The following is a 27,342-nucleotide window of genomic DNA, read 5'->3' as shown; positions in this document are numbered from 1 at the left end:
AGTAGAGTTCTTTGGATCCCCTAAATAAAGAATCATATCATCTTCAAAAAGGGATAGTTTGAGTTCTTAATTACAAATTTGTATCCCTTTAATTTCTTTTTCTTGCCTAATGGCTCTAGCTAAAACTTCCAGAACTATATTGAATAGCAGTGGTGCGAGTGGGCATCCCTGTCTAGTACCCGATCTCAGTGGAAATTCTTCCAACTTTTCCCCATTCAATAGGATGCTGGCTGTGGGTTTTTTCATAAATTGCTTTGATTGTATTGAGGAATGTTCCTTCCATACCCAGTTTGCTTAGAGTTTTCATCATGAAAGGGTGTTGTATTTTATCAAATGCTTTCTCTGCATCTATTGAGATAATCATATGGTTTTTCTTCTGCAGTTTGTTAATGTGGTGTATCACATTGATTTGCACATATTGAACCATCCCTGCATACCAGGGATAAAGACCACTTGGTCTGGGTGGATGATCTTTCTAATGTGTTGTTGCATTCTATTGGCCAGAACCTTAATGAGTATTTTTGCATCTATGTTCATCAGGGATATTGGTCTGTAATTTTCTTTCAATGCTGCAAGCTTTTCAGGTTTAGGAATTACGGTGATCCTGGCTATATAGAAAGAATTTGGGAGGATTCCCTCTTTTTCTATTGTTCTGAATAGTTTGGGAAGAATTGGAGTTACTTCTGTTTAAATGTCTGGTAGAATTCAGCAGTGAATCCATCCGGTCCTCGCCTTTACTTTTTGGGAGGGCCTTTATTACTGATTCAATTTCTGACTTGTTTATGGGTCTGCTTAGGTTTTCTATGTCTTCATGGTTCAATTTAGGTAGGTTGCATGTGTTCAGGAATCTATCCATTTCTGATAGATTTCCCTGTTTCCTGGCATATAACTCTTTGCAGTAATATATGATGACTCTATTTATTTCTGTGGTGTCTGTTTTTACATTCCCTTTTTCTCTCTGATTTTATTGATTTTGATCTTTTCTCTTCTCTTTTTAGTTAGTTTGGCCAATGGTGTGTTAATTTTGTTTATTTTTTTTTCAAAAAACAAGCTCTTTCTTTGGCTGATCTTTTGTAATGTTTCTTGGATTCAATTCTGTTGATTTCTTCTCTAATTTTAATTATTTCACTTCTCCTACTAGTTTTGGGTCTGGTTTGCTGCAGTTTTTCTAGATCCTTGAGATGCGTTGAAAGCTCATTTTTTTATGCCTTTCCAATTTCTTGATGAAGGCACCTATTGCTGTAAATTTTCCTTTCAACACTGCTTTTGCTGTATCCCATAAATTTTGATATGTTGTGTTGTTATCCTCATTTACTTCCAGAAATTTTTCAATTTCTCTTTTGATTTCTTCTATGACCCAGTGTTCTTTCAGGAGCATGTTGTTCAGTCTCCATGTGTTTGCATATGCTCTAGGGATTCCTGAGTTGCTAATTTCCAGCTTCATTCCACTGTGGTCTAAGAAGCTGCATGGTATGATTTCAATTATTTTGAATTTGCTGAGAATTGCTTTATGGCCTAGTATGTGGTCTATCCTAGAGTAGGTTCCATGTAGTGCTGAGAAGAATGTAGATTTTTTAAGTGTAGGATTAAAAGTTCTGTAGATATCTGTTAGATCCATTTGGGTTATAGTGTCAATTAAATCTGCTGTTTTCTTGTTGATCTTTTGTCTGGTTGATCTGTCTGTTGCTGAAAGTGGAGTATTGAAGTCCCCCAGTACTATTGTATTGGAGTCTAAGTCTCCCTTTAATTTCCTTAATATATCTTTTAAATAAATTGGTGCCCAGTAATTAGGTGCATATACATTTATAATAGTTACATCTTCCTGTTGAATTTATGCCTTAACCATTATATAGTGCCCCTCTTTGTCTCTCTAAACAGTTTTTGTGTTAAAGCTTATTTTTTCTGATATTAATATTTCTACACATGCTTTTTTTTTTTGGCTTCTGTTTGCATGGAATATCTTTTTCTAGCCTTTCACTTTGAGTCTGCATGCATATTTGCTGGAAAAAGTGTTTCTTGTAGGCAGCAAATAGATGGGTTTTGTTTTGAATCTATTCAGCCAGTCGGTGCCTTTTCACTGGAGAGTTGAGGACATTTACATTCAATGTGACTTTTGATAAGTAGTGACTGCCCTGCCATTTTTCCAAAGATATTTCTAATATATGCTTTGAACTTCCTGTGATCTTTTACTGAGAGATTTTCTTCCTTTACCTTCTTTCATATTGATGGCTGTGTTTCTATGTGTAACACATGTTTAAGCATCTTTTGCAGGGCTGGACGAGTGGCGACAAATTCTTTCAATTTCTGTTCATTATGAAAGGTCTTTATTTTACCTTCATTCACAAATGAGAGCTTTGCAGGATATAACATTCTGGGATGGCAGGTTTTTTTTCTATTAGTACTTGGGCTATATCTCGCCGTTCCCTCCTAGCCTGTAGGGTTTCTGATGAGAAGTCTGCTGTGAGTCTGATTGGAGATCCTCTGAGAGTAATCTGACATTTCTCTTGCACATTTTAGAATCTTGTCTTTATGTCTCACTGTGGTGAGTTTGATTACATTGTTTCGTGGTGAGAATCTCTTCTGGTCATTTTTATTGGGGGTTCTATGTGCTTCGTGTACTTGGATGCCTCTTTCCTTCTCCAAACCTAGGAAGGTTTCTGATAGTATCTCACTAACAAGGCCTTCTAATCTCTTTTCTCTTTTCATGCCTTCAGTAACTCCTAGAACCCAAATGTTGTTTTTTTTTTTTTAATAGTATCCTGAAGGTTCTTAACAATATTTTTAGATTTCTAGTTTCCTCTTCTTTTCTTGGTTTGACTGTATATTTACTCTCCTCTGTCTTCTAAGTGAGATATTCTCTCTTCTGTCTCACTGATTCTGTTTTTAAGGCTTCTAATGTGTTTGTCATTTGTTCTATTGAATTCTTCATTTCATTTTGGTTTCTCTTAAATATCTCAATTTCATGTTCTACTAAATTCCTCATTTCATTTTGATTCCTCCTTAATATTTCATTTTCGCACAAGAGATTTTCTATCCTGTCTAGTAAAGATTTCTGTAGTTCAAGGGTTTGTTTTTGAGAACTTCTAAATGTTCTTATCATAAATTTTTTAAAGTTTTTATCTTGCATATCTTCTATCTCATCATATTCATAATCTTGTATTGGAGTGTCATGTTTATTTGGGAGCATTATGATGTCTTCCTTGCTCTTGTTTCCTTGGTTTCTGCATTTGTTGTTTGGCATTGTGGAGATATACTTTGGTTGCTTCTTTTCTTCTTCTTTTTTTTTTTTTTTTCACTGTGGTGGCTTTTTTCGTTACACTATGAGCCTAGATTAAGTGGACTTTCTGCTTTTAGTGAATCTCTCAAGGCTTATTGTGGGTGTAGTCAGAAACCTCTGTTCAGTTCTTCAGGGTTAAGTATGTGCCAAAGGTGACACACCCAGTTTGGGCTTGGTAAATCTTCTCTCTCTCTCTCTCTTTTTTATTCAGAAGGGAAGTAATTCTGCTCAGCTGAGCTCTTCTCCTTGATGGCAATCAGTGCCTGAGTGGTAGCCCCAGTGGATATAATATTTGTCTGCTCTGTCCCAAGTACCACACAAAGGATCTGTGCAGTCCTCAGAATAAGCTCAGATTCCCTTGCAATGTCTCTCACTGTGTAGTCAAGGCCTGAATTTGTGGCACCTCCCACCAAGACTACTTATTCTCAGCCACACTGTGAGTTCTCCCACACAGCCTCAGTTTTTTTTTTTTTTTTCACAGTCTCAGTTCATAAGCTCCACACATCTCTAGATTTTAGTCTCCTGTTATTTCTCCCACTGGAGTCAGATTTTTCTGTCTGCTTAGGGCGGGTGCAGCCCGAGCTGGCACAGCTGTTATGTATGTCCAAAATGGCTCCTGCTCTATTGTCTCGCTCCCCATTGTAAGGTGAGTGGAGAGAGAGAATCCTGTCTATACCAGTCCCTTTTATTTTTTGTTCTCTCCTCTACTTAGGCTGGTGTACTTTACCCATGGGGCTTCAAGCCTCATTCCCTCTAGGCTCTTCCTACCACTTTTCTGTCAGTGTCTCAGGCTACTTCAGTTAAGTCTCACTTCCCTTTCCAGCACTGGAGCAGAGACTCCCTTGGCATCTGGGCTCCCGAGCTGTGGGCTCCTGTGCCCTCCGCGTAGGTCCACCATGTCCCTCTAATTCTGGAAGCGTTTCCTCTGCAGTTTATTCCCTAACTCTTCCATGAGACTACAGTTTTCTCCACTTTTTTTTTGACAGGCAGAGTGGACACTGAGAGAGAGAAAGACAGAAAGGAAGGTCTTCCTTTTTCTGTTGGTTCACCCCTCAATGGCCACTGCGGCCGGCCCACTGTGGCTGGCACACCGTGCTGATACAAAGCCAGGAGCCAGGTGCTTCTCCTGGTATCCCATGGGGTGCAGGGCCCAAGCACTTGGGCCATCCTCCACTGCCTTCCCGGGCCATAGCAGAGAGCTGGACTGGAAGAGGGGCAACCGGGATAGAATCCGGCACCCCAACCAGAACTAGAACCCAGGGTGCCAGCGCTGCAGGTGGAGGATTAGCCTACTGAGCCGCAGTGCCAGCCTATCTCCACTTTTATTAAACTATCTTTTCCTGGACTACCAGTGAGTTCCCTCTCTGTTCCCGCATCTTGGAGCTCTCTCCTATGATAGTTTAAATAAAGCAAATATTTATTTATTTATTTATTTGAAAGTCAGAGTTACAAAGAGAGAAATGTAAAGATATAGAGAGAGTGAGGAGAGGTGTTTCATCCAATGGTTCACCCTCCATATGGCCGCAGGGCCAGAGCTGCGCCAATCCAAAGCTAGGATCCAGGGGCTTCTTCCAGGTCTCCCACATGGGTGCAGGGGCCCTAGGACTTGGGCCATCTTCTGCTGCTCCCAGACCATAGCAGAAAGCTGGATAAGAAGTGGAGTAGCTGGGTCTCAAACCATTGCCCATATGGGATGCAGGCACTGAAGGCAGCAGCTTTACATACTATGCCACAGCACTGACCCCTAATAATCACTTCTTAAGAGTTATCAAATTATTTCAGCATGTAATATTTTTGCTAGATGAAAGCAGTTAGGGTAGGATACTTTGAATGCACCCCCCTCCAATAGATCCAGACCAGAGGAAGAGGTATAGTTCTTTATGTTTTATATTGAAAGGGAAATGGGCAGCTGATGCCCTTTAAGCAAACTCTTGGCATGAGTCCCAATCTACCATAGGCCCAGTTCCATTTCTGTTTCTCTCATTCCTTCCTGTAGTGTCTTCTGTGTAAAGTAGCCACTCATAGCTTTCATGCCTTTTTTTTCTGCTAAATTATCCTGCACAGCAGTTATACCACCTAACAGATTACTTAGAGTTCTTTTATTGTTTGTGACCACTTACTACAATTATACCCTATGAGAGTGGGAACTGTGGGCTTGTTTTATTTAACCCCTGAATCTTTGCCATCAAGAACTACATCTCATTTTAATAGGTAGTCTGGACATATTTATGTAAATAAACAAACAAGCATCCTCCCAAGAAAGAAGATCTCAAATGATAAAACTAGCTGTGTAATTTTAGAGAATACCTATTAGAGAAATGGAAGAAGATGGTAATAATGCCAAAAGGGAAATTATTTGGAGAAAGTTGTTTCAGGATCAACAGAATGATGAGGTGATCAGCCAGCAAGCACCTACTTCATTCAGAGAAGCTATTTTGTTGTACTGCAGAGTTCCACACAGGAGACTGTGAATCAGAAAAGATGTTCCAATCTCTCAAAAAGGAGTTATCAATGACAAAGGAAGATTCCAGCCTCACAAACTGAAGATAATACCCATAGAAAATACCCACAGACAAGAAACAAGACAGGTTTCCAATTATCAGGACCAAAATTAAAGGGAGACACTCAAGCCTAAATCCCACTGGACACACGAAGAGATTAGCATTATTGTGACTTCAAGCCGAAATTAGAATAATCAGTTTAGGATATTTTTAGTCATTCTTGTAGAAGAGTTATGCTTAAGTGAAATAAAGTGGATTCAACAATACTGTAGGAAAGATTGTACAGAATATAAAAGAGGGCCAACCACACTCACCTCATTTGATTGAAAGGGATCCTGAAGTTTGAAATAGACATTTGAATGCTCTATGATACTTCACAGTTGTGAATCTTAAAACTCCAAGTTTGCTAGTCAATAAGAACATTACTTTTTCCACCTTTTTTGAAGTATTTGTAAAAAATTTGCCAGAACTAATGACCTAATGACCTTCAACGGAGCATTTATTCTCCTCAATACCTTCTACCATCTCATTCTCTAGACCACAGCAATCTAATGGAATCCTCCACAATAAGGGAAATGTTCAGTATGGGAGCCACTAGTAACATGTGGCTATTAAGCACTGACACAGGCTTCAAACTCTTGCTCAAATAAAGCAAAGGATTCTGTAAATTGTACTTTAAACTACAATTTAAATTTACAGTTATTTCTTAAATTATAACTATGATTAGCTGCAAAGGATGTAAATTTTGTCATTTTATTTTAACAGATAACTTAAATACATTTTCCTCAAATTTTTGATTCATTATTCCACTCAAATTATAAAAATAGCTACAATATGTTTCTAAATGGCAAGGTATAAAATCAAGCACAAAAATTAGAAATTTTTTTCTGTTCAAACAAATAAGAATTTACGTTTTAGTCCAAATTAGTTTCTAATATCCTTCCATATATCATGAATGAATACACATAATTGTAAGGATAAAAAAATAGGCAGACAAGGTTTCAGCATTAAGGTGCAGTGTTTTGGGCTACCACCTGTGGCACCTGCATCCCTTATTCGGGAGACAGTTTGGGTCTGGCTGTCCTGCTTCAGGTCCACCTCCTGTCGATGTACCTGGGAAGGCTGAAGATGATGGTCTGGGTGCTGGGGGCCCTGCTACCTGTGTTGGAAAGCCAAATTAATTTTGGGCTCCTGGCTTTGGCTTGAACATGGCCCAACCATTGCAGACATTTGGGGAGTGAGTCACAAATGGAAGATTTTTTTTCTTTCTCTGTCTCTCCCTCTCTCTCAGTAACTTTGCCTTTCAGATAAACAAATAAAATATTTTTAAAAAGCAGATTGAAAATAGACAGATGAGCCAAAGATAAGTAGACACATAGATACATAGATAGATACAGACATGGACACTTCTATGTTGTGTGGATGCAATAAGGTACTGCTCCCTTCAAATATATTTTAGTGAAGTTTTTTCCTCCCTTTACTCTCAAGAACTTTCCCTCACAAAGTGGGAATCTGGAATTTTCTCCTCTGATTTTCTGAAGTTTTATTTATACTCAGGAAGTATAACATATTAATATTCATGCTGTGAAAGTAATATATGTCTTTCTTTTGAAATTGAAAAGAACAATTATAAAAGGGAAATGTCAAAGAATAAAAAGATACAGTTGGTACTTCAGGACTACGTTTCATACATGTATCTAATGAAGAATGTGTAACTTAATGAAAGGAGAATTCAATTCACCAGGATAGTTTGAAGTCCCAGTTTTAATATTTCAACTTGCTATTATGAAGAAACTCCCCAATTATATTTATAATCCAAATGTTATAATTAATAGAAAGCTTCTTTAACAGAAGCTTGTGGAGGTAGCATAAAGCAATATCAAGAATGAAATTAATTTAATTTTTAATACTTAGCTATTTTTTTAGATTTATTTTATTTATTTGAAAGACAGTTACAGAAAGGGAGAGAAAGAGAGAGAGGTCTTCCATCTGCTGGTTCACTCCCCAGATGGCCGCAATGGCTAGAGCTGTGCCAATCTGAAGTCAGGAGCCAGGAGCCTCTTTGGGTCTCCCACACAGGTGCAGGGGCCCAAAGAGTTGGGCTATCTTCTATTGCTTTCCCAGGCCATAGCAGAGATCTGGATTGGAAAAGAAGTCACCAGGACTAGAACCAGCGCCCATATGAAATGCCCATGCTTCAGGATAGGGCTGTTTATTTAAACTGGTCCATAACAATTATTGTAACTTAATGCTTACAATACCCAGAAGGAAGCCAGGGTTACAGAACACCATCTAGATCTCCCATGAGGGGGGCAGGTGTCACAATGCTCCAGCCATCACTTGTCTCCACAGTACATTAGCAGATTAAAAGCAGAGAAGCTTGGATTTCATCTAGTACCCCTACTCAAATAAGGAATATGAGCATCCCCAGGAGTGGCATAACTTACTGCTCTACAATACCTGCTCCTAGGATGTCTTTTAAACTTAGGTATTATGAGGATTATATAATTTATGAAAAGTGCACAGAAAAAGAGTGTCCAGCATTTTGCCAAGTATTCAACCAAAATTTATTTTCCAAGCACTTCATTATTTTACATTTTTTTCAACAACTGAGCTTGCACATAAAAAAAATGTATTTGTTACAATGAATTGAATGGATAACATTGATTGGGTGGATAAAATGATTTCCTTTATGCAGTTGGGGGGGTTTATTCCATAATTTTTCCAATTTGCAAAGAAAATTTGGAGCTGAGTAAGTTTCTCATCTAGTTTTTCCTGATTCATAAATAAAGGTTCTATAGTGAGGCAAATGTAACTGAATACTGAGTTTATTTTTAAATCAACGCTTCTGCTCTACTTTTAAAAAATATTTTATTTATTTATTTGACAGGCAGAGTTACAGTCAGTAGGAGAGGCAGACGGAGCGAAAGCTCTTCCTTCTGTTGGTTCACTCTGCAAATGGCTGCAATGGCTGGAACTGTGTTGATCTGAAGCCAGGAGCCAGGTGCTTCTTCCTGGTCTCTCAGGGGCCCAAACACTTGGGCCATATTTCATTGCTAGCATTCATAGCATATTCATTCATAGCAGAGAGATGGACTGGAAGAGGAGGAACCGGGACTAGAACTGGCACCCATATGGGATGCCGGCAACGCAGGTAGAAGATTAACCCAGTGCTCCATGGTGCCGGCCCCATCGCTTTTGCTCTTAAGATGAGATTTCAAGAACTTAATTGAGACATTCCTGGGAAGTAGTATATTCTTTATCTTATGTATTTCAAGTATTCAGTAATTCCACTGACCACACTGCATTACCATACTTTTCACAATATTGTGCAATATTTGGTATCATTTTTCACATTTCATAGGTAAAAAAACAACTTCAGAGAAGTCAAATAACTTCAAGTTATCATTAAATTATGAATCAATATTTGAACCACAATCTAACCAAATTTTATGAACACTGCCATCAAGGTTTCAGCTAACACAGAAACGATACCACCCAATCTGAGTCAGGGAGGAATTTCGGTTGTTCTCATTCAAGTGTTCCTATTGGAATAAAAGCACAGCTTACAAGCACAGGCAGGATGGTGTAGAGATGTAGAAAACTAGAAAAATTTTCAGCTACTCTTATACTAATTCAGTATTTTAATTTTGTTTGAAATATAGCAGAAAATATACATATTTAGGTATATTATTTGTCTAGGAATCAAATAGGCAATTCAACCTTTTGAAATATCAATAATATGAATCCTATATTAGTGTGGAACACATTAAACAAGCTATTTCTACTAAGTTGATGTGTGATTATATCAAGAGAGAAACATTAAATGAAAGTCAGCTCTGCACAAAACTATGCTCTACCTGAATGAGGAATCAAGCAGAAAGATATCAAGTGAAAAGCCATTATTCACAGAGCCCTTTTTAAAAATGGAAATGCATACTTACCACCTTCAAAAATGGAGCTCAGAAAAGATTTACTTTTAAAATTGTAATTTCTTTATTTTATATTTTAGTAACTGGGAGCAGAACTGTCTTATTTTTATTTTTTCAAATTGCTCACATAAATGTGTTTTATAAAATGGGTTATGAGGAAATTTTGCCAAAATCATGCTTGAACTATATATTTTCTATTGTGTACTTTTCTCATATCCCTTTGCTTTTGTTTTTGTGTGCTTGTTTTTTCACCACAAATGGTTTTCCTTACCTTATTTGTATTCACTGCTGTGATGACCCAGACACACTGTGCATTGCTGTCATACTGGAATGGAAAGTTTGGTGATGTAAAGGTTCCACTTGGTCCTTGAAGATTGGAGCCACATGTCTTCACTGAAAGAGAAATTGTATTTTAAAGCATGAACATATGTCACGTGTAAAATCATAGCAATAAAATATCTTGTAATAAATTTTAAATTCAAATTCACACAATTATATTTCAATGAATAATATGATATTCTAATATGAAATATCAAAATTAGAGAAGTTTTGCACACTGAGACTCAAATGGTGGATATTTTCAACATTAACTGAAAACTAGTTAGGAACAGAAGAGTAAGCCTTGATAAATTGTCTTCTAATTGTAAACAGTATACTTAGAAAGACGTAATTTATTCAGTATTATGTTTATAAAAATCTACAAAAAGAAAGAAGTAAAGCCTTGGATTAATTAAGCAATATAAAAGTATTTTCATTCCTACTTATTACATACTCTACAACTCACAATAGCACTGTTGGGAAACATTGATATTAAAACTATTCTTTCTGTTCTTTAAACTGTGAATTAGATAACTGAGACTATTAAAAAAGCTGCATTTAAATAATTGTAATGAATTCCCACAAAAGTTAAAAGTTGTACTATTTCCTCAGTTCTGCAATCCTTTTCTTCCACTTAATAACACAGGAAGTGATCATGCTGCATCTGTTTATCAACTTTCTTCTTATCATCACAAAGGTCTTTTGTGCCATTATTTATGATTTAAGCCATCACTTTTAATTTACTTGTTTTTGCTCCATTCTATAAAATCCCACCCATGCTATCCTATTATAATCCATCAAAATAATCCATTGCATTCTTAGCTGATGTGCACTTAAACATAAATACCATATTCATTTAAGTGTTTACCTAGTTTTCATTATCACTACATTGAAAATTAGTTCATGGAAGTCCCAGTAGTTTGTTTGAGGTGGCCAAGTTCACTCTGCTAGTAAATAGCATAGTTAAGATTTGAGCTTAGCTATTCTGTTTCCAACTCTTGTCACCATATCACTAGAATAATGTCTTTCCAGTATGTTAAAAGCAGGCTTAAAAAAGCATTTTTCCTCTCTTTAGTTCATATTTTGGCATAAACGAATTCCAGACAACTTTCCTAAAACCTGAAGTTATATCTTGAAGTGATTTAATAGTCACTTTTATTTTTTAAGTGTGTATGATTCCTACATTTGAAACAATAAAGTGTTGCTATCTTACAATAAGGAGAAAAGAGTAGATTATACTTTTCTTCCTTCAACATTATTTAGTATTCAATCTTTTTCCCCAATTTACTATATAACTTCATATTCACTACTACAGTCCTTCTCCCCATTCACTCTCGAAAAAATTTTAGTCAAACCCTTGCTCTGATTTCAGTGTTGCAATTGCTTTCTCAATGGCAGCGATGACACTGTAATTGTTATATCTAATAATCTCTCTGTTTTTCTGCATACTTGACTTTCAGCCTTAACAGAAAGTATCAATAATCTTTGTTTGAATCTCTGCCTCCTCTTACATTATATTGAACTCTCTTGATTGTTTGCCATTTTAATTTTCCTCCTTCTGCCATATCCTTTGTTTTAGGCCCCTTTCCCATGTGACTCATAAGTGGCAGAACTCTCAATTAATTTCTATAACTTCTTTTGTATATTGATTACTCTCAAATCTTCATGACCAACTTTTGCATGTCTCTTGATTCCTAGATTACTTTTCTCTATATATATTAAGCCCATTGATGGATTTTAGGAAGCCTTTAATAAAACATTTCTTGCTATATACTTAAGCACTCCTCAAGACCTATGTTTTTATCTCTGACAATCTGTTTTCTTTCTTTTCTCCTCAATATCCAGTAATTCCTCATAATTTTCCTTAGACTAATAATAGCTACACAAATTATTTTCTAGGCTACAATCTCCTCAGTGTTAATTATATTTATCTTTCTAAAATATAGATTTAAGTTCTTAGTTACACAAAAGCTTGTAACATATTTCCTATAGAGTAAATTATAAACTTCCTATTGTTGAATACAAAATTATTCCTGTGAAAACCTAGATTCCTTTTGCAGTACAATGTCTTGCTACTTTACATAGTCATACACTTAGACTTCTTGCTCTTTTGTGAATGTACTCCAGCTTATCTAATTTCCTATATTTTTCATGCTGCTTCACAATCTAAAATATATCTTCCAACATTTACCTATAGAGATTTTACTCACTTAACCAAAGCCATGTTGATGTGTCACTTCTTTGATGAAAAGAATTCCTAATTCCTGTACTCTGGGTTCTGTAATACACTGTAGTGGTCGTAAAAACATTATCTGAACTACCCATCTAGAGAAGTTCTTAGTGACCTGACGGAGAATCTAGTTATAAAAAATTTAGGAACTTCAGAGTAATAGGAAGATTTTTTAAGCAATCACAACGCGATTGGGTTGAAGTTAGTAGGTACAACTTTCTGAGATGACACACTGCATCTCTGAGCAATTCTCTGGCAGAATCTCTCAAGAATATCTAGGTCATATGCAAACACATGAAAACTGAACAACACTCTCTTGAATAAACAGTAGGCCAAAGAAGAAATCAAAACACAAATCCAAAAAATTCTGGAAACAAATAAGATGACAAAACATCATATCAAAACTTAACAGAAAGCAGTGTTATGAGGGAATTTTATAGCAAATGGTGCCTACATGAAGAAACTGGAGAGATACCAAATAAATGAGCTATCAATGCATCTCAAAGACCTAGAAAAACAACAATAAGCCAAACCCCAAATAAATAGGATGTAAGAAATAATTAAAATTAAAGAAATCCACAAAATTGAAACAAAGAATACAAACATTACTGAAATGAAGAGCTGTTCTTTTGAAAAAATAAACAAAGTTAATACACCATTGGCAACCAAAAAATGAAGGAAGAGATCCAAATAAATAACATTAGAGATGAAAAAAATAAATGTAACAAAAGATACCACAGAAATAAAAAGAATCATCAGAAAGTACTACAAAGAGCTGTATGGCAACAAATTAGGAAACCTAGAAAAAATGGATAGATTCCTAGAACACACAATCTACAAAAATTGAGTCATGAAGATATAGAAAACCTAAGCAGACCCATAACCAAGACAGAATTTGAATCAGTACTAAAGACCCCCCTCCCCCACACCAAAGAAAAGCCTAGGACTGGACAGCTTCACTGCTGAATTATACCAGACATTTAAAGAACTAATTCCAATTCTTCTCAAGCTATTCAAAACAACTAAAAGGGAAGAAATCCTCCCAAACTGCTTCTATGAGGTCTCGATCACCTTCATAACTAAACATGAAAAAGAGGCAACAGAGATAGAAAATTATAGACCAAAATCCCTGATGAACATAGAAACAAAAATCCTTAACAAAATATTAGCTAATCGGCCAGCAATGCAGCTCACTTGGATAATCCTCCACCTGCGGTGCTGGCACACCAGGTTCTAGTACAGGTTAGGATGCCTGATTCTGTCCCGGATGCTCCTCTTCCAGTCCAGCTCTCTGCTGTGGCCCAGGAAGGCAGTGGAGGATGGCCCAAGTGCTTGGGCCCTGCACCTGCATGAGAGACCAGGAGGAAGCATCTGGCTCTTGGCTTCGGATCAGCGCAGCGAGCTGGCCATAGCAGCCATTTGGGGGGTGAACCAACAGAAAAAGAAAGACCTTTGTCTCTGTCTCTCTCACTGTTTAACTCTGCCTGTCAAAAAAAAAAAAAAAAAAAAAAAACCAGCTAATTGAATCCAACAATCTGTCAGAAAGATCATTCACCTGGACCACATGGAATTTATCCCTGGTATGCAGGGATTGTTCAACATTTCCAAGTCAATCAATGTGATATATCATATTAACAAACTGAAGAACAAAAAACTATATGATGATTTCATTAGATGCAGAGAAAACATTTGATAACATACATGAAAAAAACATTAAGCAAAATGAGTATAGAAGGATCATTCCTCAACACAATCAATGCAATATATAAGAAACACACGGCCAGCATCCTCTTGAATGGGGAAAAGCTGGAAGCATTCCCCTCTATGATCCAGAACCAGACAAGGATGCCCACTCTCACCATTGCTATTTAATATAGTCATGGATGTTTTAGCCAGAGCCATTGGGCAAGAAAAATAAATAAAATGGACACAATTGGAAAGGAGGAAATCAAGCCATCCTTATTTGCAGAGGACATGATCCTATATATAGGTAATCCAAAAGACTTCACTGAAAGACTATTTGAACTCATAAAAGAGTCCGGTAAAGTGGCAGGACATAAAATCAACACAGAAACATCAATAGCCTTTAAATATATAGACAACGCCATGGCTGAGAAAGAACTTTTAGGATCAGTCTTATTCACAATAGTTTCAAAAATAATCAAATACCTTGGAATAAATTTAACCAAGGATGTCAAATTTCTCTATGATGAAAATTACAAAACACTAAAGAAAGAAATAGAATACATTAGAAAATGGAAAATCTTCCATGTTCATGGAATCCCAATCAAAATACCAACAACACTATTTGCAGATCTAGAGAAAACTATGCTAAAATTCATGTGGAAGCATGATACCCTGAATAGCTAAAGCAAACTTATATAACAAAAACAGAGCCAGAGAAATCACAATACCTGATTTCAAGACATACTACACAGCACTTATAATTGAAATAGCCTAGTACTGGCACAAAGACAGTCTTGTAGACCAATGGAACATAACAGAAACTCCAGAAATTAATCCATGCATCTACAGCCAACTTATCTTTGATAAAGGAGATAAAATCAATTCAAGGAGAAAGGACACTCTTTTTAACAAATGATGTTGGGAAATCTGGATCTCCACATGCAGAAATATGAAACTAAACCCTTACCTTACACTTTACACAAAAATCCACTCAAATTAGGTCAAAGATCTAAATATATCAACAAATCACGAAGAACATGGGGGAAACTCTACAAGACACTGGAATAGGCAAAGACTTCTTGGAAAAGAACCCAGAAGCACAAGTGATCAAAGCCAAAATTTAAAAACCAATTACATCAAGCTGAGAAGCTTTTGTACTGCAAAATAAACACCCAGGAAAGTGAAGAGACACCAACAAAATGGGAGAAAATATTTGTAAACTATGGAACTGACAAAGGGTTAACATCTAAAATATATATAAAGAGCTCAAGAAATTCAATAACAACAAAACAGATAATCCTTTGAAGAAATGGGCAAAGGCCTTAAATAGACATTTTTTAAGAGAAGAAATTCAAATGGTTAACAGACACTTGGAAATACTCAGGATCACTAGCCAACAGAGAAATGCTAATCAAAACCACAATGAGGTTTCATCTCACTCCAGTTAGAATGGCTCATGTATAGAAATCAACAAACAACAAATCTGGTGGGAATGTAAACTGGTGCAACCACTGTGGAAGACAGTATGGAGATACCTTGTAAATCTGAATACAGACCTACCATATGGTCCAGCCATCCCACTCCTGGGAATATATCCAAACCAAAAGAAATCAGTATATGAAAGAGTTATCGGTATCCCCATGTTCATTGCAGCACAATTCACAGTAGCTAAGATATACAATGAACCAAGATGTCCATCAACTCTTGTCTGGATAAAGAAATTATGGTATATATATATATATATATATATATATACATACACTATATAGACTATTACTCAACTGTAAAAAAAAAAGTGAAATCCTGTCTTTTGCAACAAAATGGATGCAACTGCCAACCATTATACTTTAGTGAAATAAGCCAGTTCTAAAAATACAGATACCATATGGTTTCCCTGATCTGAGGTAACTAGTAGAGTTCCTAAATTGCAGTGTATTGGAGTGAAATGGACATTTTGAGATTCAATGATTGTTTACAGTCCTTGTCTCTTCTGCTGAAGAACACTTTTTTTTTTTTCAAACTATTTGTCGAACTCTTTTACTTAGTGTGGCATTAACCTCATGATCATTAAGTATAATGAAAATAGATCATTGTAAAAATTAAGAATGGGAATCCAAGAGGGAGGGGAAAGAAGAGTTGGCACATGTGCAGGAGGGAGGGTAGGGGGAGAAGTCTCACTATGTTCCTAAATCTGTATATATGAAATATATGAAACTTATATAACTTAAATAAAATCAAGAAGGTAAAAAAGAATGATATACTCCTATAGTTTGAATCATCTGATTATTTTAAAATTTAGTGTATGAGCAAATGGACAGCCCTTCATTTGATTATTGTTTATAACCCTTGCCTATACTCTTGCTGAAATATGTTTTTGACTGGTTGAACTCTTTATTTAGTGGGTCATTAAGCATTTAAAAATATTTTTATCTCTATAAAGAAAATAAGAAGGAAAGAAAGAGAGAGACAGAAAGGAACATGTATGGGCTGGGAAGGGGAAAGGGAAGAAGGGAAGTTTCACTATATTCTTAGAACTGTATCCATGAACAACATTGAATCTGTTCTCTTTTGTTGTAATAGCACAGTAACATGAGAATTGATGAGAATTGTTTTAGTTGTCATTATGCATTTGATCTGACACCGAGAATTTAATGTATTAATAAATTCCCTCCAAAATTAAAATACCAAAAAAAAAATCCTTTAACCTCTTTTTCCATGAAATGCCCTTATAAAATACTTTCAGTGAAGAAATTAATAATCTAGGTAGAAAAAATGTCCTAGCAAATAAAAAAGGTTCAGAAATTAATTTTCAACTGAGGCTAAAAAAATGCTATAAAAGTGGATAACATTCAAGGATTTTTAGTCTTTCTCTAAAAGCTTGGTAAATATTAGAAGGATTATATTCAAGTCCATTTTCTCTTCTTGCTCTGCAAGGAAATTCTTAATAGTTTGGGAAATCATACAAAATGTTATGTTTACTTTTTCGTGGCCAAGTGAAATCCTATATGCTGGTTTATTCCATAACAATTAGAAAAATAGAAATCCAAGTAATGTCTATAAGTATGGATATTTTGGTATACCAATATTTTTCTCTTATTTTCTTTTTTAAAATATATTATATAAAAAAACTATCTGAGGCCGGCGCCGTGGCTCAACAGGCTAATCCTCCGCCTTGCGGCGCCGGCACACCGGGTTCTAGTCCCGGTCGGGGCACCGATCCTGTCCCGGTTGCCCCTCTTCCAGGCCAGCTCTCTGCTGTGGCCAGGGAGTGCAGTGGAGGATGGCCCAAGTGCTTGGGCTCTGCACCCCATGGGAGACCAGGATAAGCACCTGGCTCCTGCCATCGGAACAGCGCGGTGCGCCGGCCGCAGCGCGCTACCGCAGCGGCCATTAGAGGGTGAACCAACAGCAAAGGAAGACCTTTCTCTCTGTCTCTCTCTCTCTCTCACTGTCCACTCTGCCTGTCAAAAATAAAAAAAAAAAAATAAAAAAATAAAAAAATAAAAAATAAAAAAAAAACTATCTGAAAGAATGTTGAATTACTTACCAACATATCACAAACTGTAATTAAACTACAAATAAACAGATATGGAAACTGTTTGCTGAGTCAATTAGAATTTTCAGATTCTTGACAATTGGACATGATATACACATATAAGTATCCAAAGGTGAATGACAACATCCTTTTAAATCAGCATCTGGAATCATCAATAGATGGCTCAGTTTCATAATACTTAATTGGACATCCTAATCTCCATGTTTTTTTGAGAAATTGATAAACTATCAAATGTGGAGTAACAATTAGGACTAATCTTCAAATATATCTGAATATAATCTGCAGAAGAATGGGAGTCTAATCCAAGTCTTAACTGATAGGAAGCATATAAATGTGGAATAATAATGAACTCAAAGCAGAGAAATGGAAAACAAATAAACAAAAATGCTATGAAAAGCACAGAATTAAAATCAGCAGGAAGCAGATTGCACAGGATCAGATAAACTTGATTAAACCCAACAAATGTTAAGTAATCCCTATTAAAGAAGAAAATGCAATGTTCAGATTTTTCAAAGCAAAAAAAGAGGATGCAGTATTTTTCCCTTTCAAGTTCATGGTTGTTTCTAAATTGACTTAGTCTTAAAAGTCAGGTTTATATGTAGTGCTTTTCACCTTGCTCATACTGATATGAAGGCAATTACAAAAATGGCATTACTTCAGTAAGAAAATTGATCTGAAAAAACTGACTGAATTTAAAAAAAAAATGTATTCATTTATTTGAAAGACAGAGCTACAGACATGGAAGGAGAGACACACAGAGAGAGAAATCTTCCACCTGCTGGTTTACACCCCAAATGGCCACAATGCTGAAACCAGAAGCCTGGACCTCCACCTGGGTCTCCCATGTAGGTGTAGGGGCCCAAGCACGAAGGCCTTCTTCTGCTACTTTCTCAGGCACATTAGCAGTGTGCTGGATCAGACAAGAAAGTGGAGCAGCTGAGACACAAATCGGTGTCCATATGCTTACTGGTATTTCAGGAGGCAGCTTAACCTGCTGCCACACCACTGGACCCTGAAAAATGAATTTTGATAAAAAAGAAAAAAAAAACAATACAATCTATTTTTGCCAGTAAGAAAACCAGACAATATAGACAGTAGTATAGGATGAGATAAATTACCATGCACAAAATATATAGAAAGCATAGTATTCTTTGGGCTGCTCAGGAGAGAATGAGTGTGAGAGATAGGAAGTAGGAAAAGAAAGAACTAAGAAGATGGTGTGTCATAAAGATGACTGGCAAACATTTAGAACAAATGTTGGATACACTAGAACTTATAATACTCAGTTTCAAGTAATTTCCTACTTTTGAAATAGATGGTCCTGATCGTTTGCCAATTATCCACAAGATTAGTTGTGTTTCTGTTTGCTTGAATGAAATTAGGGCCAATGTCTACTTGAATTTATGTAGAACTGACACAATATTAAAAAAAAAAACCTGAACATAGGAACCTAGAGTTAAAATTAAGCATTGCACATTAAGATCTCAATCACTGGCCTAAAAAAATACTGAAAATCCTGGAAGACTTTGGAACTCTGTAGAATATCAAATGGAGGTTGTACTTCTGATATGACAATAATATTCTATTTTAATTATTCGTTTCCCTACTGAGCTCCATTATGTCAGCAACTAAATTTTCATCTACTGGTGTCTAAAAGTCGATTTAACATATGGCACTAGTAAATAGTAAAAAAAGTTATAAAAAATTTAAATGAATAAATGAATAAAGTGAAATATATCTAAATATAAGAAATAAAACCAGCAAAGCTTACAAATTAATTGTTTTAATTAAAAAGTAAAGAAAAAAGGAAATTCATAAATGAAGTACTTCAGGGCAATTTAATTATCACTTGAAATTATAATTTTTTCTTAGATAAAAGTTTAATGAATATTTGATGATAACTAGTAGCAATTATTTTATTGAGGTACCTATTTAGTACTACACATTGATTTTGAATGTTTCTATGCAAAAATGAATAAAGTAAGATCCCATGCTTAAAGGACATGCAAAATTAAATGAACATAAACACTTCGTTGTAATAGTGGCTTGTAAGTACTAAGATAAAGGTAAACAAGTGTCTTGGAAGCATAAAACAGTGGACACTTTTCTACTCAAGAGTTTAAAAAAGAAATCCTGGAGGTGATGTCAGAGCTGAATCTTGAAAATTTAGGATACGTGAACTTAGAGTAGAATTTCAGAATGGATTTCTGGGTAGGGAAGAAAGAGACAGTAAGCAGCATACTGTATATAGGAAAACATCAGAATCTTCTGAACATCCAAAGTTGTGTAGTTCAAGGATTCTTTAGATGTTACTGAACTGGTAAATATAAGGAGCTTCAAAAAGTCTGTGGAAAAATTGAATAAAAATAGTTTATTTTGGTGCAAAAAAGGTTGAAAACCTTGCATAGCTTTTTTATAGTATATATTTTCCACAAATCTTTTGTAGATCCTTAGCATACATTTATTGAAAAATATTATTTTTAATAAGATAAGACAGTTCTTGGTTTCTGTTTTGTTTCTTGTCAAAACTAAACAGATACTTTGTGTATATCAGAAAAGCAGTTGACTTAATCAGATATGTATTTAATTTCATTGGTCCACTGTCAAATGTTAGATGGATTTTAGAGAGTAAAAGCAGTGGAAATGAACATGAAAAATTCAAATATTATCATTTTCCAATATACTTTAAAAATCTTTTAATTGCAACTTAGTTTTTATGTATGTATTTACTTGACAAAAATTACATATATATATATATATATATAATGGACAGCATGCTGTTTTGAAATATCTTTAGTTTCAATACAAATAAGCAACACACTTTTCATTTATTTATTATTTGTTGTTTCATTCAATCAGTACTACGTATTAAAGAACTATGGCGCTCGGCATTTATTCTAGTGGTTAAGATATCAGTTAAGACAATCATGTCCCACAATGGAATACCTGGGTTCCATACCCAGTTTCAGTTAATTCACACCTGGGAGGCAACTGAGATGGCTCAAGTAATGGAGTTTCTGCCACCCATATGTGAGACCTGGATAATCAAATGAATTGTTACTATTTTCTTACAATTTAAAAAAACATGCTCCCATTAATTGATAGGAATTAGTGTGGACAAATTATAGCTCATGGTATGGAAATGACACTGCTAAGTAATTTAAACAATATCTCAAATCTGTTTCTAGGTAGGTTTACTATCTCCTGCCTTCCAATCTTTTTAATTATACTAATAGACTTAACAAATTTTTGGTAATATGAATTCAGTTTAATAACCAACCTTCTATACAAGGATAGGGTTTCAAAGAAAAGTTTTTCCTGATCAAAAAGTATAATATGCTTCTAAAGTAGTAACTATGAACTTTATAAAGAGAAATGAAGACAAGAAGAAAAAATGGAAGCATTGCTTACAGACTGGTAGACTACTGAGAAGAGGATAAGTGAATCTAAGAATATGTGAAATACTGATATACAGGAAACTCTATTTCTCTATGCAAAAGAACAGTGTTTTTTAAAATTAATCCTGAGGGGCCGGTTCTCTGGCATAGCAGGTAAAGCTGCTGCCTGAAGTACTAGCATTCCATATGGGTACCAGTTCAAGTCCTGGCTCCTCCCCTTCTGATCCAGCTGTCTGCTATGGCCTGGGAAAACAGTAGAAGATGGCCCAAGTCCTTGGGTCCCAATAACTCCATGGGAGACCCAGAAGAAACTCCTGGCTCCTGGCTTTGGATCAGCCCAGCACTGGCCATTATGGCCATTTGGGGAGTGAACCAGTGGATGGAAGACTTCTCTCTCTTCTCTGCCTCTCTGTAACTCTTTCAAATAAATAAATTAAATCTTTAAAAAAAATTATTATTGTTTAGCTCAAGGAACAAAATATAACATTCCACAGAATGTTAACTGCTGAGATCCCTTGTTGAGTTTTTATTACTCATTCCTATTTCAAGGAGACTGGCAGCTGGAATGGCATTATTATATCAATCCAAAGAAAAAGTTCTGAAAAAAATTGTAACTGGAAAATAGAGAAGTCTTAGCACAAAGCTTATTTTGTGAGCAATATAAAACAAAAATTGGTCCCAAATTACGTAGACATCGGATGAATAAAAAAAGTGAATCTACCCTTTGTCTGCTATCGGAAACAACTAGGATGAAACAGAAAATTTGGATTTCCATGAAGCTAAAAAGGTTTTATAAGTGAAGCTGCAGGAAATAATGACTTCAGCCTAACAGGATGGATAGGCAAATTAGCTTAATTAAATCTTTCAAAATTTTAAATAAGCAAAATGACAAAAAACTCATATTTATTTAAGATTGAAAAGTGCAATATCAGTTATTACATGCTCAATAGTACATGGCTGACCTAACTGGTAATTGGGATGGGAGTTGGAGATAAAAAGAGAGACTGTGTGGTCATTTGGCACACATATGTCCAGAACAAAGGATAACTTACTCAAAATATTCACACGAATCTGAACCCTGGGCCACTTTTACCAGATCTGATAATTTCTCAAGATAAGATGGGAATCTAAGTGTTTCTGTGAAATCTTCAGTTTTATAAATTTTGACAAATCATTTAAAATATATCAACACATAATACTCAAATAAATATGAGCTATTTTTGGACTCTAAACCTTAGGTTCCTTTACAGAGAGAAGATGAAGCTGTCATATTAAAGTTGATTCACATATTGATCTTGATGTGAAATTAAAATTAGATGATCTCAATGAAATAGTTATAGAATATAACCACAAGTTGATATTTCAGTTACAGAAATACAGTACACTCCTTTAGTACTTTTAATTTACAAATTCAGTTTTAAACAACAACCTACAAATAAAAATCCCTTACCAATTTATTTATTTTATTCTCCTCTTCAACGTGCTTTTTAAACATTAAATTTTGGGGGCTGACCTGTGTCACAGTGGGTCAAACAACGCTTTGCAACACCAGGATCCCACATCAAAGTGCCAGGTGGAGTCCCCGCTACTCCAGTTCGATCCAACTACCTGCTAATGGGCGTAGTAAATCACTAGATGATGGCCTAATTGCTTGGAGCCTTGTCACTCATATGGGAAGCCAGATGGAGATCCTGGCCAGAGCCCTGGCTATTGCCAGCATTTGGGGAATTAACCAATGAATGGGACTCAACCTCTCTCTCTCTCTCTCCCTTCCTCCCTCCCTCTATGTCTCTCACTCCCTTTCTCTGTCATTCTGTGTTTTGAAAATAAATATTTCCAAAGAAAATAAATGAAATGTTTATATTCATGGAATAATTTTGGATTCACAGAAAAGTTGTAAAGAGTGTACAGAGTATCCCCAAATACTCTTCTCTCAGTTCTGTAAAATGTTAATAGTTTACACAGTAAGTTTGTAAAAACTAAGAAGTTATCATTTGTATGCAGTTATGAAAATAATTCTACATTTTATTTAAATTTTATAAGTTTTATACATTTCTTTCAAAAATATATTTACTGGGGTAAAGCTATTTACTGGGTAAAGCTACCATCTGCAATGCCAGCATCCCATATAGGCGCCAGTTGGAGTCTTGGCTACTCCACTTCTGATCCAGCTCCCTGCTAATGCACTTGGAAAGCACCCACATGGGAGACCTCGAAGAAGCTCCTGGCTCCTGGTTTCGGATCAGCCCAGCTCCAACCATTGTAGCCATTTGGGGAGTGAACCAGCGGATGGAAGACCTTTCTCTCCCCCCCGCCCCCATAACTGTACATTTCAAAATAAATAAATAAATCTAATATATGTGTGTGTGAGTGTGTGTGTGTGTGTGTGTGTGAGTGTGTATGTTTATGTGTGTTATTTGGAAGGCAGAATGACAAAGAGAGTGAAAGTTATAGAGGAAAAATGTAAACACACACACAGAGACTAGCACTCTGACACTAGGACTAGAATATATCCTTGAATGCCTTCTTCTGTACTTACTAGCTCTGTGACCCCAATGAGTTATTCAATTTCCGTGAGCTCCATCTGTTATAAAAATGAACATAATGATTAGTTGCAATGCTTATGTTACTTAATTTTGTAATGCCTTGGGGAAGTTTCCCCTGACAAATCCAATCTCAGTCCATTCTGAGTACAGTAATCCTCCCTGTGTTCCATTTTGCCTGTCTTTTAAGCTACCTTATTATAAACTATTATGTTACTTTCTTCTATTGTATTTTTTTCTCAGTATACTGTGAGCCCCTTGAGGACAATTAACACATCTTATTACTGCTTGCTCCTTGATTTGTCATTTAGGCAATCAATAAGTGTTTATTGAATGAATGACCCCCATGGGAAATGCAGTCCTGATTGAGATACCAAACTGGGAGAGATATGAGAAGCCAAGGAACAAAATGAATGTCTTTAGTATGTGCACAGGAAGAAAAAAGCCTTATGAAAAAAATTTTAATACACTATGTATGAACTTAGCTGTATGGTCATGATAAAAATAAGGAACTAAATTCAATCACATAATATAAGAAAATATTTAAGATAATTTTATTTGATTGGTCATGGGAAAAACTGTCATGCACTTGAAATTTATTTACATCATTCTTGCTATAACTCCTCCTAAACTCGTGTTCCCTTCTAATAGGTTGGAGATTCAAACCATCTCTATCTGAGGGCAGACTCTAAACTATTAAAATCACAGTGCATAAAAATTGCTATATAACCACAATGACATTGGTGCTCTTTTCTGCCTTGTTGCTTTCTTCTCAATTGCTTTGAGTATCCATATACATTTAATTTTAGAGTTCATGCAAAGAAATACATTGGTATTTTCAGTGTTCCTTCATGAGCATATGATTGAGGGAGCAAATTTTTTACTGGTAAGCACAATTGATTAAAAAAAAAATTGTCTAGTCAACATTGAAGGAAGAGTTTCATTATGTCTGGGTTTTTAAGTTACCTAGGAAAAAATAAATCAATGATGAATGATTTCAGCTATGTAGTCATTATAAGATGAATACTGTAAGATATTAAAATAATTGTTCCTAAATATTTTAGAAGAATCCCTAGTTTTCATATTTCTTAAATAGGAAGCAGCATTCAAGTAAATCAGAAAGATATAACTTCAATACATTCCAAATGTCAGTGTTCTGTGATTTTTGATTACTTTTTCCCTCTGAGGCTGATTCAGAATAAACATTAAGAGTAGCTTCAAAAATCCTTTTGCAATAATATTTGAGGGGCTGGCACTGTGACACAGCAGCTTAACACCCAGGCCTGAGGCACAGGCATCCCATATGGGTGCCTGCTCAAGTCCCGGCTGCTCCACTTCTGATCCAGCTCTCTGCTATGGCCTGGGAAAGCAGTAGAGGATGGCCCAAGTCCCTGCAGCCACGTGGGAGACGTGGAAGAAGCTCCTGGCTCCTGGCTCCTAGCTTCGAATCGGTGCAGCTCTAGCCGTTGCGGCCAATTGGGGAGTGAACCATTGGATGGAAGACCTCTCTCTCTCTCTCTCTCTCTCTCTCTCTCTCTCTCTCTCCCTCCCTCCCTCCCTCTCCTCTCTCTGTAACTCTTTCAAATAAATAAATAAATCTTTAAAAAATACCATTTGAAAATACAAGAATACTTTATAAAAATGGATTTTAAAATGCTTATTTTAGTACAAAAAATTGAAGTCCATGCATAGAAAGTATCTTTAAAAATTTTATGAGAAATGTATCTTATGAAAAAACTCCACATGAATTTCCAATTTGCTTTGCACCAAAATAAACTCATACTAACTTGTTATAACATGCTCAAACAGGATCTAGTCTGAGGCACTAAAATAAATAAGACATCAATTTGAGGGATTCCCCAATCAGAGCAACACAAATTCTGTCAAAATTAAAGCATGAACAAACATCAAATGGATGGTAGAGCTTGAGGAAGAAAAGTGAACTCTCTATTTTTTTATGAAAGGTTAAGGGGACAACACAGTAAAAATCATCAGTGCACACTAAAAATTATCAGTGTTGAAGATGAAGTGCAAGCAGCAGACCACTCAATACAATGTGTGAGGAAAAGGGGCCAGTGCAGCAGCAAAGTAGGTTAATACTCTGCCTGTGACATTGGCATCCCATCCCGGTTTGAGTCCCGGCTGCCCCTCTTCCAATCCAACTCTCTGCTATGGCCTGGGAAAGCAGTAGAAGATGGCTCAAGTCCTTGGGCCCCTGCACCCACGTGGGAGACTGTGAAGAAGCACCTGGCTCCTGGCTTCAGATCGGTGCAGCTCCAGCCATTGCAGCCATCTGGGGAGTGAACCAATGGAAGGAAGACCTTTCTCTGTTTCTCCCTCTCACTGTCTATAACTCTACCTCTCAAATAAATAAATAAATCTTTAAAAAATGTATGAGGAAAAAATTAATATTGTATATGTCCTAACTTAAGAAGAGAAACAACTAACAGTGGAGACAACCAAAAACCATAGGTATCTCAACTGGCTCAGCTTACATAATTATGACCAAAAAATTAAAATTGAGCAAATTTTATTCTCAGCTATGCATAATTTCTGCCCAGTGTCAAACTGTTGTGCTCAGAAAAGCTGCAGACAAAGACCAGAGATTTGAATGGAAATTGTAAACAAGTAGGATCAAGATTCTGAAGAAATTCATTTTAAGAATGGTAACAGGAGAAGAAATGTGACTTTACCAATTAAATCCTGAAGACAACACATAATAACAGCAGTGGCTACCAAAAGATGGAAGTGGTCCCCTCAATGTAAAAGTAGACTGCAAAGATCATGGCAATAGCTTCTTGGGATGTTCAACAAATTTCACTTTTGGACTTTTTGGAGAGTCAAAGAATAATGTCATCTGCATATCAGGAGAGATTTTTGACCAGCACTGAGGCTTAGTGGTTTAAGTTGCCCATCCCATATGGAATCCCATATGGGTATCTCATATGAGCACTGGTTAAAGTCCCAGTTACTACACTACTAATCCAGCTCTGCTAGTGGCCTGGGAAAGCAACAGAAGGTGGACTAAATATTTTTGCCCCTGTACCCACATGGGAGACTGAAAGATGCTCTTGGCTTTAGTTAGGCCCAGCTCTGGCCATTGCAGCCATTTGGAGAGCGAAACAGCAGATGGAAAACCTCTCTGTGTCTCTGTCTCTCCCTCTCCCTGTAACTGCCTTTCAAATAAAATATATAATAATAAAAATTTATAGAAGTGGAGTAGTTATACCGGTACTCATATGAGATGCCACTGCCAGCTTAATCAGATGTGCCATCATGAGTCTGCCCTTACCTTGTTACAATCCAGTTTTTTTTCTTTTCTATTTTGACAGGCAGAGTTAGACAGTGAGTAGACAGTGAGAGAGAAAGACAGAGAGAAAGGACTTCCTTCCGTTGGTTCACCCCCCAAATGGCTGCCACAGCTGGTGTGCTGCGCCAATCTGAAGTCAGGAGCCAGGTTCTTCCTCTGGGTCTCCCTTGTGGGTGCAGGGCCCAAGCACTTGGACCATCCTCCACTGCCTTCCCAAGCCACAGCAGAGAGCTGGACTGGAAGAGGAGCAACCGGGACCAGAACCCAGCATCCATATGGGATGCTGGCGCCACAGGTGGAGGATTAACCAAGTGAGTCATGGCGCTGGACCCCTATAATACAGTTTTCTTTGAGGTAATATTATCGGAGTATTAACAAAAAAAATATATGGTGGGCACGGCCGGTGCTATGGAGTAGTGGGTAAAGCCACAACCTGCGGTGTCGGCATCCCATATGGGTGCCAGTTCGAGTCCCGGCTGCTCCACTTCTGATCTGGCTCTTTGCTATGGCCTGGAAAAGTGGTGGAAGATGGCTGAGGTCCTTGGGCCCCTGTATCCACTTAGGAGACCTGGAGGAAGCTCCTGTCTCCTG

The 27,342-nt window shown here is 36.4% G+C and overlaps 1 protein-coding gene across 2 annotated transcripts in view; it reads right to left on the bottom strand.

Moving 5' to 3' along the window:
* Window positions 1–27,342, bottom strand: part of CSMD3 (CUB and Sushi multiple domains 3) — a 1,267,615-nt gene that overhangs the window by 669,749 nt on the left and 570,524 nt on the right. For both annotated transcript variants that reach the window (XM_062189471.1, XM_062189472.1), the window contains one exon: window positions 9,982–10,103. In XM_062189471.1, coding sequence (XP_062045455.1) covers window positions 9,982–10,103 — 122 coding nt within the window. The remainder of the gene's footprint in view (window positions 1–9,981; window positions 10,104–27,342) is intronic.

Source organism: Lepus europaeus, chromosome 4 (genome assembly GCF_033115175.1).
Source record: "Lepus europaeus isolate LE1 chromosome 4, mLepTim1.pri, whole genome shotgun sequence".
Taxonomy (NCBI): domain Eukaryota; kingdom Metazoa; phylum Chordata; class Mammalia; order Lagomorpha; family Leporidae; genus Lepus; species Lepus europaeus.
The sequence above is the reverse complement of the archived record's forward strand: the minus strand, read 5'-3'. Positions and strand labels throughout refer to the sequence as shown.